The 13480-nt window shown below is 38.8% G+C and overlaps 1 protein-coding gene across 3 annotated transcripts in view; it reads left to right on the top strand.

Annotated features, from left to right (window-relative positions):
* CNKSR3 (CNKSR family member 3) overlaps window positions 1-13480 on the top strand; it is a 60825-nt gene that overhangs the window by 42670 nt on the left and 4675 nt on the right. For 2 of the 3 annotated variants that reach the window (XM_082756789.1, XM_082756787.1), the window contains 7 exons: window positions 1551-1670; window positions 3439-3498; window positions 6274-6342; window positions 7086-7232; window positions 8724-8848; window positions 11298-11506; window positions 11959-12048. In XM_082756789.1, coding sequence (XP_082612915.1) covers window positions 1551-1670; window positions 3439-3498; window positions 6274-6342; window positions 7086-7232; window positions 8724-8848; window positions 11298-11506; window positions 11959-12048 — 820 coding nt within the window. Of the gene's footprint in view, window positions 1-1550; window positions 1671-3438; window positions 3499-6273; window positions 6343-7085; window positions 7233-8723; window positions 8849-11297; window positions 11507-11958; window positions 12049-12500; window positions 12576-13480 lie in introns of all 3 variants that reach the window. The other variant, XM_082756788.1, reaches the window with a different exon arrangement.

The following is a 13480-nucleotide window of genomic DNA, read 5'->3' as shown; positions in this document are numbered from 1 at the left end:
GTCTTAATAAATAGATACTATGCCTTATTAAGCTTCTTTGTGTAAAAGAACTTCTCTGCAACAGAACTGAGGTTTTGTCTAAATGTACTTGAGCTTGAAAGATTGGATTTTTCAAAATGATTTGAAGCAGTCTTGTGACCACATGAGGAACGTAATGGAATGCTTTTTATATTTTCTAACAGTTAATCATCGCTTCCTGCTTTTGACATGAACCAGGCTGTGCTCTTTGATAAGGCCTTCCGCTAGCTCATGGATGCTTAGGAATTTAGTAGCACAATAACTAAAAATAATTTTGTCTGTAAATAATGAGACCACGTAAAAGGGAGTTTTTTGCTTCTTTCTTTTCCCGTTTATGCACACCCACTCTGGAGTGGGTATTGTTGTTTGGAATTCCCTTGTTTGACCAGTTCCTCGTATTCACACTTGAGCATTGTTTTGATTTATTTTATTGCTGTTCTATAAATCCGATGTAAAACAAAACAAAAAAATGTTGGAACTATTGTTTCCAGAGACCGTTGTAATTCCAAAGAACTGTCTTCTTACAAGGTAGCTCCTTCCACCCTTATTTCTTATGTCTGCTTTGACTGAAGGATTCAAACCCCCCTGTGAAAGGTGGCTCACCTTGCTGGTTCCCAAACAGTGTACAAATAACCACTGTGCTATGTACTAATCCTCCCTTCTCTCCTTTAAGCTTCTGTAACCTTCTTAGAGTTTCAGCATTGCTTCAACTAACAACATGACTGAAAACACAATGGGGGGCATTAGAGAAATTTGTGAGTGTGTAGGGAGGGCACACATTTTCTATGATATTTTTAATGATTAATTAGCCATTCTGTTACTTAAGTCGTAAAAGACAAAGGCATTCTGCCTTTCTGACATGCACAAGGTCAGAGTTTGCCTTTAGTTATAATGTTGGCTTCAAATCAATTATGTTTTGGTCAAAAGGAAATATGAACCTTGCCTGCATAAGCATTCCAGAAGAGGTCAGCTCAGAGGCATGGTGGAGAGAAGTAATGCTGAAATACTAGATGTCCTACCTTCTACTGTAAAGCCTTGCATAGATTAGACAGTGGCCTGTGCTTTTTTTCTTTTAAACAGCCACATTGCCGTGGCCGATTTTATTTTTATAGCAGAAATAAAGAACAATATGAAAAATTGTTGATTGTTCACACAAGGAATCATGAAAGTGTCTCATTATTTTAATAGGTTAACTTTTGTTAAAAATGAATGAACACCAACTCAATTTTTCAGCATTTTATGTGTTTATATTTTTTTTAAACAGAGGGCGTACTGACATCTGTTAGTGAGGTGGCACTAATGAAAGCAGATCATCTGTACTAGGTTAATCTAGGGAGATAAACATGCTGCAGGTTAGATCTGTGTGAATTAATCTCAGTCTGTTTTGGTAATTCTTGACTATGCTTTATTAGTGGACCAAGTTTTAGAACTAATTTCCATTCCAAAGGAAACAAAAACTGAAAGAAGCAGCAGCCAGGAAAGAATTTAACTGTTTTTTTTTTTTTTTTTTTTTTTGTATGTTCTCTTCATAGTCCAAGGCTTTAAATGGAATTTGCGATAAAGCCATCCGATCAACTACAGATCCATTGATGAGCCAGTGTGCGTGTCTGGAGGAGGTTCATTTAACCAACATTAAACCTGGGGAAGGCCTGGTAAGAACCAATATTGGAGTTTCATGATGTCCCTAGTGTTTAATTATTATTTGTGTTCAATTATTATTAGTGTTTAATTATTAGTTGGCATGAGCCACCTCATGCGTATGTATAGCAATATACTTCAAAACCATTAATGCTATCCTATAGGGAACAGAAAGAGGCAAGGGAGGGAACTCTGCAGATTGTCAGGCCATGTGTTGGATTGGATGCCAGAGATGGGTATGCAAGTTAATAGGTCCCAAACTGTTGATGGCAGTGTGTTGCAGATTAGTGTCTTAGTGAGAATACTGGGGAATTGATGCATACTTGGTCATTTTTGCTTTTGCAGGTTATTTTAATCAGCTGTTTTTTTGGGGAAAGGGAGGGTTAGCAAGGGAGAAGGTGATGAGAAATGGTGTTTGTGTTTTTGAAAGAGACATTTTATGTGTTCTTAGACTGAACAATATGAAAACTTTGGAGATTTGCTGTTAACAGGAATAAGGGAAATCCTTTTAAATGTTGAGTGGCTGTGTAACATTACCAAATCTAGTTCATTAAGCGAATTCCACTTAGCTTAGTACTGGTTATGAAAACTGAATTTGAAATCTTGTTGGATTTTCTGGCTGGGAAATACTCATGTCAGAGTGAGTTGGAGGGAATTTAAATTCCTACGTGCATTTGTAAGCCTCCATGAAAAGACAAAAGAGATGAACACCTAAAGGAAGTTTCCCAGTCTGACTGTGATACATATTTTTACCTAGGCCGCTGGATTTGACTGAATCAGTCATGAATTTGTGAAACTATGAGGAACTCTCTTATTGCTTAAGCTACACTGAAGCTTGCACTAAGCCAGCAACGAGGAGGCAGGTTCACAGAACCGAGTACTAACAGGCAAGCAGGGAAGGAAATTAGCTGGAGAGGACAGGGCATCTTTGTATGCTTTCCTGCACTTTTAAGCAAGCATGGTAACTTCAGGTAGATAAGCTGCATATGACCCCTGAATAACATTCCAGTTCTGTAGAGCTCAATGTGAGTACTTCTAACAACAGGTGTAAGCAGGAATAGTAAAGAGATGTGGTTTTGTTTATAAGTGGTGAAACCTGTGTACTGGTCGCCTTCTGTGTGGAAATCTATGTAATTATTAGTTAATAGCCTGTAGGTGAACTATACTTTTTCCATATGGTCAACACCAATTTCACCTGTGTTTATCCTTGTATTTACACTCAGCATTAACAAACAGTCAGAAATACTTAGTTTTGCCAGGGCTTTTATTGCTTATGTCAGCATTGTGTTTACAAGGTAGTTTGTATATTGACTTGCCAAGAGAAATTGTAAAAGAACAGATGTACGATATTTGTAGCCCACCTGTGTAAGTGTGCTTTGTATGGAGAGAGCTAGTGGCCATTTAGTCAAGCTTGCAGTTCTCTAGTGTAAACAGAGCAGTAAAGAAATAAAGTTTAGTTCAAGGCCAAAAACTGGAGAAAAAAAAAAAAAAGGCAAAACTGGCAGCATTTGGTGTTACCATCCAAACAGTATTTCTGAATTACGTTCCATGTGTTAGTTTTTCTAAGTAATTAAAAATACTATAATTACAGTAAAAGTCATCTGTGAAGAGGTTGAGAATGTTGTGGTATTAGTGATACTGGATTTCAGTTTTCAAGGGAAAATGTGTGAATCTTTAAGTGTCATTAATAATGTTTTGAGTCTGTTGCCAACACTTACTTAATCAAATATGTTAGTGTTATTTTACCTTTGAACATGTTTTTTATTTTTTACTTATATTTAGGGAATGTACATCAAATCAACTTATGATGGGTTACATGTAATTACTGGCACTACAGAAAATGTAAGTGAAGTAAATGTAGATTAACTCAGCCTATCTGAATGTAGCTTTGATTTAGTCTGACTTCTTTTTCTACTGCTTTTTCCTGTTTTACCTGTAACTTTCATGATATTACTGCTTTAAATACCTTGTGATGCATCATTTGTTTATCCAGCACTTGTAAATGTTTTTGTCCTCATATTTCACTGTTAGCCTAATTAAACCAGTTCCTGCAAGTAGGTGAGGTACTTCAAATGCTTGGCATTAGAATATAACAACAGCTTATTTAAGTAACTTAGAGCTTTTGGAATTTTACTTAACAAAGTCTTGGAGTTATGTGTTTGCTCAATGCTTGCAAAGGAAATCTCTCTTAATGAGAAAACTTTGGAGGTTCTGTCCTAAATTCAACAATGAACAATTTAGTCATTGGACAGCTCATTGATTTAATTACTTTGCAGAATAAAAAGACTACAAAAAAGTAAGATTTCAAGAGCAGTCTGCTGGAAGGATATGGTCAAGCATGATAGACAACTGTGTTTCTTACTGCAGATGGTTGGTTGTTTTATTCTTGCACTAAATTCTCTGTAGCTGAAACTTTAATAAAGGCCTTCAGGAAGTCAGCACAGTGAACCTTTGGTCAGCAACTGTAGCTGGTGGCTGATGCTGTGGTATTGTCATCAGTGCCTCCCTACAAGGGCAGAAACTGGAGAAAAACAAAAAAGGGAGCTGAGGAACTTGGCCTTTGAAATTATGCCCTTTTTTTGTGAATAGCAAAGAACCAGTGGTTCTAGTTGTACCCCTGCCAAGTCCAGGGGCCTGGGAGGAGTGGGTGGAAATCTGTGCTTGCAGTTCAGAGTGAAAACTGAAAGCTTTCATAGCTGCCAGTTCACAATGCTATTGTCCTGGCATAACTCTGCAAAGGATGTGAAATATAGACCAAGCCTACTTTGACAGCAATTTCAACATCTGGTAGGTATAAAAGACTGTAATAGTGTCTTCTGCCAAGCTGCCTATACATCTAGATCACGTTCTAGAGGCTGTGACTGGGGCTGTATTACTCCTTTTACTAGCTATATATAAAGCTGTTGTATTTGTATGGCTTTGAGTGCTGACCTAGACTTCTGCTATATGAACACTAAATGTTCCTTGGGGGCGCTCTTTCCTTTGGAACAACATAACTTGAGAAACAACTGAGAGAGCTGCACACAACTGATGCCTTTCTGGTGACAGGGGATCGTTTAGGTTAGGCTGTGTCTTAGCTCAATTTTCTTGAGAGGTTTGGAAAGATATTTTAGTAGCTATCCCCAAAAGCCATTTTATTGGAATGCAGTGGCATTGCACCCCAAAGTCATCAGTACTGTACATTAAAATGTTTGGGAAAGTCCACACATTTGATAATGTCTCCCAAGAGGATTCCTGAGTCATGCCACCTTACTTGTGACTTTCCATGTCATTTTGGCCTCAGTCTAAACTTTGCTCTTTCCTCCAGTCTCACAATGTGATGGCAGCAATGACTATGCTTGCTGGCACTTATTATAGAAGTCCTCTGTGCGAGTCCCCCACCCTCACCCAGCCAGGCCACTGATTGCCCAAAGGACAGCTTGAAATGAGCTTTGTTTTCCACAACATAACTGTGGCCCAGAAGTTTTCATGGGCTCAGTTGAATCGTGTATACATGGCCTTTCCACTGAGGCATTTCCTTTCAGAGGAAGCGAGAAGACAATGAAGAAATGGGGTTACTCATGATAACTGGAGCCTCCCATAAATTCCCCTATGTTGTCTTCCCTTGTTGCCTAGTTTATTCCTACAGTTCCTTCTAATAAAAAAAATGCACTTGAGCTCTGAAGGTGTGGTAATGAGGAGAGGGAGTCCAAATGCTAAATTCTGGAGTTGCTGTGAAGAGCCGGCCTGCTGCCAGCTGGTTACGCCTGGAGGGGGGAAATGGGAGGAGAGGTATTTCTGGGACCAGGCTACAGAAGCCCTGCAGTGCACCAGGCTGGTACACCTGTGTGCTCTGGGTGTTGTCAAAGCTGATCAGAGTTGGTACGTTATGGTAACGAGACCGGTTTTAATAACTGCAGCAATAGGTGGTGCATGGCACCAGCCCTAGATAAATCTAAATAAATATTGGCACACTTAGCTGTTCCTTGCTAATGGGTACCCAGAACTTGGTTTTTGTCCCAAGCAAAAGGTATTTTAATATGTTTTTCAAATATCTATGTAAGCACATGTATACAGGCATATATTTTATTTGTTGACCTCGATGATGCAGGCAGGAAATTTCACATTGAAGTTGGTAACTCATATTCACATTAGGAAAGAGCAAACAAAAGCAGGACAGGCCTATTCTGTGAGTTGGAGGTTTTCTAGGCCTCTGGCCTGTGTATTCAAAATCTTACTTTTTTGTTGTTTGGTTATTTTTCTTTCGTTTTAAAGTAAATATACATTTCAAAGCTCTGTTTTAGATGGCACCTGTGTTAGGACAGACATAATCTCTTCAGTCCTCTCCCACTATTGTCTGGAACTGTAGTACAACCTGGAGACAAAAGGACAGTGGAGAGAGTCCCACAACTGAAGGCTATGCCTTCTTCCTTTCCCTCTAGCTCCCCCAGTATCAGAAATAAGCCATAAGATGAGTGAATTTCGATTTCTCAAGTCATCGATGGTTGTAATGTGTGATCTAAGTGTATGGAAGTTTTCAGTGCTGCTCTCTGTTGCGTATGCAACTTAGCCTGGTGGGGATTGTTATGCAAGGAAAGAAAGGCTGCTGAAGCATGTGCCTCCTGTTTTCCTCTGTAGTCCCCTGCTGATCGATCTCAGAAGATTCATGCTGGGGATGAAGTGATCCAGGTTAATCGTCAGACTGTGGTGAGTAACAAACAGCCTTACGCACTTGTCCTTACACTTGTTTTCTGTGCTCTCTGCACAGGTTATTAGTGGATAGCAGTCTTGTTGCGTGTGAGTTCTTCTGGTGTTTTTCTGTTTGGTTTTAAATGTCTTTTTATGAAGACAAGTTTTACTTAGCTTTAGAATTTGTCCCTTATTTTTTTTTTTTAAGACTTGCAATATTTTGTGTTCAAATACCATATGCATCGTTATTAAAATCTTTCATATTGTGTTAAGGCCTGTTTTAAAACGCTTTATAACAATCTACTGGGATGCAGATAAACTTTTTAAAAAAAAAAATCTCAAATCATTTACATCTGGGAAATTAGATAAAATTATTAGATAAAATGATTACAGTTAATACAGGTAATTAAGTCCTTTCAGTGTTAGAAAGAAACATCACTAAAGGAGTTCACTGTGAATACCTGTGTTACTCAATTTGTTGCACATCCTTGCATCCATCTAGGACCAGAGCTGAGGTATAAAGAGCAGTGATTGATATCTCAGTGTTTAATTTATTGCCGAAGTGGATCTCTTCAACATAAAATACAGCAAAACCCTTCCAAAAAAAGGCGCATTGCAATTTTTTCTTCATTATGGCTTTTATGGATCTCTTTTCTCTCTTGAAGTTCATGGAAAAATAGATGGTCTGACTTAGCAGGGGGGTTGTTTGTTCACTTTCAGAAAAGCGATACCAAATAAAAGATGTCATTATTCTCTTCAAGGTTGGATGGCAACTAAAAAATCTGGTGGCAAAGTTGCGAGAGAACCCTGCTGGAGTTAGGCTCCTTCTCAAGAAACGTCCAACTGGCTCTTTCCATTTCACCCCCGCTCCACTGAAGAACCTGCGTTGGAAACCACCTTTAGTACAGGTGAATAGGCTTCAGATAGATCTGGTGTCTGGCTGCGAATGTCTTGTTGCTGTTGTGTTTTTTTTGTTTTGTTTTGTTTTGTTTTAACTTGAAAGAGAAATACCAGAAGTACTCCCAGTTACTCATGTTTGAGTGTAGGTTGAGGAAGTTTATGTGAAATGGCTGTCCTCTTCTGGTTCCTAGATAAAAGGGAAAATGTTCTTACCCAGATAATGCGCTCTCAATTCACAAAAGGACTCGGTGTGTTGAGCTTTTTAATCAGCATGCTTCTGGAAGAACTTATCTGAGGCGAAACTGCTGATATGTGTGGAATTCATCAGCATGGAGTAATGAAGGCTTCTCTATTTAGCAGAGTTATTTTTTTTTCTTTTTCTTGAAATAACTTTGATTATTCAGTATATTCCTCCTCTTTTTAGCCTGGTGAAGGGTGGGGAAAGATTTTTTTATTTTCAACAAGTTGTTTAAACTACTTGTTTAAATAAGATTTGTTTGTTGGGCAATTCACAGGTTGGGTATTAAGCAGACAGAGAAAGTGATGTTAGTAATTCTTTAATTAACCATTTTGAGGAATGGTGTGTTGTAAAAGGAAGTGTAGGGCTAAATACTTACAGAAGGAAATAATTATTTCAGATGATCAGTTTAGATTCAAACAAAACCTGAGAGAATTCTCATTCTTACTTCTGTTCTGACATAGATCTCCCCACAACTGTGAGGATAAGTTATCAACCTGTGAAATGTCAGTGGATATCTCAAGGCAGGCAGATTTTTTCAGACTGGGTACAGGATGTATGCTTTCTCCCTGCTGCGCCTCCCTCTCTCCCCCTTTTCCTTTCGCTAATGCCTGTGGCATAGTGTCTGTCATTTAATCAGAGCCTGCCTCCCCCACACACAGAGCCTTTGCTCTGCTTGAGATAGACAGGAGCCTGACAAGACACTGGGGACATGGAAGTGAGTCACAAAGACCAAATGGCAAACTTGCTCTCATGAGCTATACCAAATATATTTTTCCTTTGTTTCCTTCACCATAGTTATATTACTTGATGTAATATTTGGTGAACTTCCCTGCATGACATTACAGTGCCTGGTGCATGGACATTGGCAGTCCATGCACTAGGCATTGGATTGTATGGAATAAAGTTAGCGAGTGCTGACTTCGTAAATGCTGCAGATCATGTGTATATTTAACAAATCACATTATTTTAATGGATCTAAAAATAAGGGGTTTTGTCTGTTATATTTTCTATATATGGAATTTGCACAAAAAAATATAGAACTGGAAAGCATTATTAGAACTGTTTAAGCAATGTGGTAGGATTTCTGTAGAAAGACTGCAGAGCAAGCCAAAACTGGGAGCAAAGAAAATTGTAAATGCTAAGACATTTTTTTACATGTTTATTAAGCATACAAGTATGAAATGGTACTATTGATTATTGACTTATATTTTTGTGAATGATAAATGCTCAGATGTTTGACAGTTATCTAACATTTCAGACCAGTCCCCCGTTAACTTCAACCCAGTCACCAGAAAGCACCACGGATACCTCACTGAAAAAAGAGAAGCCAGCCATTTTGGATTTGTACATACCACCTCCACCAGCTGTTCCGTATTCTCCTCGGTATGCAAATAGGCATTCACTGAACATACTGAACAAAAACTACTTTATTATGTTTGTTTCTGAGCTGGTTTGCACTTAGAGCTCAGTGTAAATTATCTTGGGGAAATAGCAGATATCAGACTTTCTTCTAGTTTTGTAAATGTGTAAGATTACTTAAGCGTATGCTTAAATGCATAAACTACCAGTATTGTAATAGATTTTTATTGTTGGAAGTTTGTTGTGTGCTGTATAGATCACAGTTTTTCCCCAAACATGAATGGATGCCATCCCTTGTTTAGTTGTGGGGTTATGTATTTGCTTTTGTTTAAATCCAACTGCACATAGGAAGAAGTTATTTTTGTCTGTAACTTTTTCCACCTGTTTTTAGCAAGTTTAGTAACTGTTGAGATAGGATTGAAAAGAACTTGTTCTAAACTGTCGAACTTGCAAATTATGTAATGCAGGAATTTTCCCACTGAAGGGAAGGGAGAGTCAGTTCACTCAACCTCACTTCTTATTTCCTGCAGTGTAAACTATAAAAATGCAGACCTATGTGTACAAAGGGGGGAGGTTATGGTATGGCTAGCTCTTGTTTGTTCTCAAGTCCTTGTTGACTAATGCCAGAACCCTGCCAGCTGACCTGAGAAAGCAGTGGATGAAAGGGTTTCCAGGCAGTGAATGCTTCCTGACCTGCCCTGACACTTTAACGTACACGTAGATACAGCCCAGAAACTTGGCTGACCTTTTGCTACAGGTCTCCTATGGGAGGAATGCTGGCCTCCTGTCATTTAAGGCCTTATACAGAGTCAGAGGTTGTATTAACTGTGGTCTTTAGGGCAGTATGGAGCAGGTGGAGGCTGTCTATGTCAGGGTCTCTACTGAAGTGGGCCCATCTTGGCTTGCTCTTTCCCTGTTTTTCACATTTATGCATGCTTAGTTCCTAACTAAAACAAAACAAACAAAAACCCCACACAACAACAAGTCTCTAAGCTGAAATCTAAAATGTATATAGATTTAACAGCAATTTAATTGTTTTGGTCTCTTAAATCATTTAAATTCAAGTACATTGGTGAATTAGGTTCATGTACTTGGTTTGCATGTGTATGTCTTTTCTAAGGAGTCACAAAACTATAAGTTCAAATGCCTTCAGATTTGAATCCCTTTTGACAGGGAAGGATACAGCAATATGAGCTGGGAAACTTGTCCTGGAGGATGCAGGGAAAGGTAGTGGCTCACAGGAAATGCTTAAATACCCTTAAATAAAGCAAATGTGGAAAGCAGTGGCAGCCAGCAAGCAGGAAAAGGACATTTCTCCTATTTTGTTTGGCTATTTAATTTTGTTTCTTTGTGTCTTGTGCTTCTCTTGAAACCGTGATGCATTTGTGTGTGATCACTTGCCCTCTGCTCCTCATCATCCTGTTCTTGCTTCCTGATATGGACCTTTTCTGGTCTAGTACTTACTGCTGGCACTGAGGAGAGGCAGGGAGAGCACTGGCTGTTTGTCTGCCCCAGGATGAATTCTCCACATGGTGGTGTTGTAGGAGAGCTCTTTGCTTACGTGTAGTTGTGATGTAACACTTCCGTTCCATCTCCAGTCTTCAAATCTCCATAAATAGCTCCTTACCATTTACTGAGTTCTAGCATTGTTCTTGATGGCTAGCTGGAAAAAAATGTAAATATTGGGGTATGTCCATACTTAGAGTCTCAGTTGTGTATTCTTATGCCTGACTTGGCTGGTTGCTTCAAGCAATGACTGTAGCATGTACAGGAAAGGGGATTTAAAAAAAAGTTACAAATCATAATTTAAAGGGTGGCTTTTCTTCTAAAAATACTAACAATGATTGGTTCTGAAAATGGATGTTACTTGCAAATGAAGGATAGCTCTAGGAAAGCAGTTGCTGCAGAAATTGCTCAAAATTGTATTTATCTGTGCTGTGAATTTATTAGTGAAACTCTCAAGGGCGTCTTACTTCTGGATGGGGAGAAGGTGATGAATATCCAGTGCCAGTTATTGGCCTCTTGAAATGACTGAAAAGCATGGTCCATAACAAGCAAGCAATAGGAAATCATACTGCACAGAGTTGGGAAACCTATGAGTGCATTCCTCTGCCAAAACTGTGTGCTGAACAGGCAGTGAGTTGGGAGCTTTGATACCCTTAGGGCAGAAAGGTCTAATTTCTCAAAAGCTTTTGTAGGGCTGGTACCTAAAGGAACCTCTAAACTTCTGTTAAATTACAGGCTCATTAAAAGTGAATTAGTGTGAAGGGGGGTAACTTTCTTTTCTCCTTGATGAATATGTTTAATGAAGTCTTCCATCACCTGACTTGTTTTTTTTTTCTCTTCAGAATGTTTGCAGCACAATGCCAGTTGTCAGGAGCATGACTGTGGGCTAGAAATATCTTTCAAACTTGCTCATGTCTATAGCATGAAATTCCTTTATGCTGCTAATTGAAGTGAACTGTCCTTTCAGAGATGAAAAGGGGAGTTTTGTCTATGGAGGAGGCAACAAACTCAGTCAGCCACTACTTGGGTCCAAGGGCGCCGAGTCTCCCAATTCTTTTCTGGATCAGGAAAGTCGAAGGCGAAGATTTACTATTGCTGATTCTGATCAGTTGCCTGGGTATCCCATGGAAGCAAATATACTGCCAACCAAGATGAGGGAAAAGACACAGTCCTATGGTGAGTTCATGCACTTCGGTTGTTTTGGAGTAGCTTGTGTTAGGAAAATGCTTGTTAGATTTGGTAGGCATTAAGGGCAGTCTGTAGGAACTGTGAATGTGAATGAAATTCCACATCTGAAATAATTTAACTTAAATGCTATTATTTTTTTAATGGATGTCATTCAGCTCGGCATTGATGCCATTACTGTCCATTTCCATGCATGTATTGGTTATAGCTTGTGGTCATTGAGTCCTCTGCCACTGTAAACAAGCAAGAATGTAGCTGTTCACTCTCAGCAGAATGCTGTCTTGTATTTTACTGGTAGTAGTATCTTAAAATATTTTTTTTCTGCATTTTTAGCTGCTTATTGCAGTACCTCTCCCTTGGTTTAACTGTGAAAAGAATCCATTTAAACATGGGTCTCTTAAACTTAATGTAATTCTGCATAACCTTTGCTCTATTTCCTTTAGGAAAACCTCGTCCCTTGTCAATGCCTGCTGATGGAAGCTGGATAGGAGCTGCAGAACCTTTCTCAAGGCCACGAGCACCAGGGAGAAAAGGCAAGATTTTAAATCTTGTCCCTCTTTCTCTTCTCTTTTTCTCCAGGATTTTATTAGGGTGAACTGAATGAAAGTGCCTGTATTAGGAATGAAATGTTTGCATACTGCTGAACTAATCCAAGATGATGGTTGGTTTTAACAGAAATGCCAGATGATAGTTATGAATTCGTGAGCCTACTCAGTGCTGGGGCTCAAACTTTTGCTCTGTCTTTGAATTCGTGTGAGCGTTTAAAAGTAGTCTGAACTGACTGCGGCAGACCTGTCTCCTTACAGCACATTTGCCATTTTACTTTTATATACCTTTCCCTGTCTTCTGCATTTAATAAAGATTTTGAAACTGCTTTTTTGATCAGTCTTTGTGTAGCTTACTGTGGAGGCTGTTACAGAAGCAAATTTGTTCTCAGAAATAAAATGTAGGCCACTTTAGGAGTTGTTTTTTTTTTTTTCTGCAGTTGCTGTTAGAAAACAACATATTCTGAAGTTGTCACAGAATGGGAGAGACAAAGGCTGATGACGTTAGCTGTCAGGTTGGGTGGCTTTTTTTCCTTCCTGCACTGCCCTTCTCTTTAACATACACCCCCTTTGTATCTGAAAAGCTACAAGTCCTGCTAGAGTGGGAAATGAGAGAAGGTGACTATTTAGTTTGTTCTTGAAATCAGTTATGAAAGCTAATGTGTAGTTCCAGGAAAAGTAGAAGCTGAATTCTATTTTTCTATCACGAAAGTAGAAGTTGATAACAACAAGCATCAACCTGGAGGGATATTAGAAACAGTGTAAGTAACAAGTCTTACGGAATGATCACCAGGTGGTAGATTTTAATTTTGTTTGTTTTTTTGCTTGTTTGTTTTTAACCCTTAGCATGAATCTAAGTCCTCCAGGCTTGTATGTAATCTACACTGGGTCAGAATAAATGTCCATCTAGCATGGTAGGATGTTTCTAGCAGCAGCCACGTTCAGTTTTCTAGGGAAGAATAACAGAAGAGCAAGCATCATGAATCAATGATCAAACACAGGGAAATACTTACATTTTTATCTGTAAAATTATTTTCTTTTGTCCAGAGTAGTGTTTGTGGCTTTCAAGTTAGTCATGAGTTACATGTGTATAAATATGGTTTCAACTCCGGTCTACAGCAGCTTGAATGAAACATCACAAGGATATGTGTTAGGTATGACACATGGTAATGATTTGCATGAAGATGGTCTACATTGGCTGTTTTGGTTTGTATGTGTGAGAATTTGAAATGTAACTGTCAAACAGTATCCTCTGTGTGTGTGAATTTAATTTATTGTTCCTTTGCTGCTTAAAAAAAAAGACACCAAAAAGCCATAAACTTACTGACAGCTGCTACTGTCTAGGTGTGTTATGAAAGGTAACCAGAATCTGGGAAGTGCTGTTAGCAGTCCTGAGGGGCATAAGAGGAAAAAAAAAAAT

Source organism: Aythya marila, assembly GCF_965140915.1.
Source record: "Aythya marila genome assembly, chromosome: 3".
Taxonomy (NCBI): Eukaryota; Metazoa; Chordata; class Aves; order Anseriformes; family Anatidae; genus Aythya; species Aythya marila.
The sequence above is the reverse complement of the archived record's forward strand: the minus strand, read 5'-3'. Positions and strand labels throughout refer to the sequence as shown.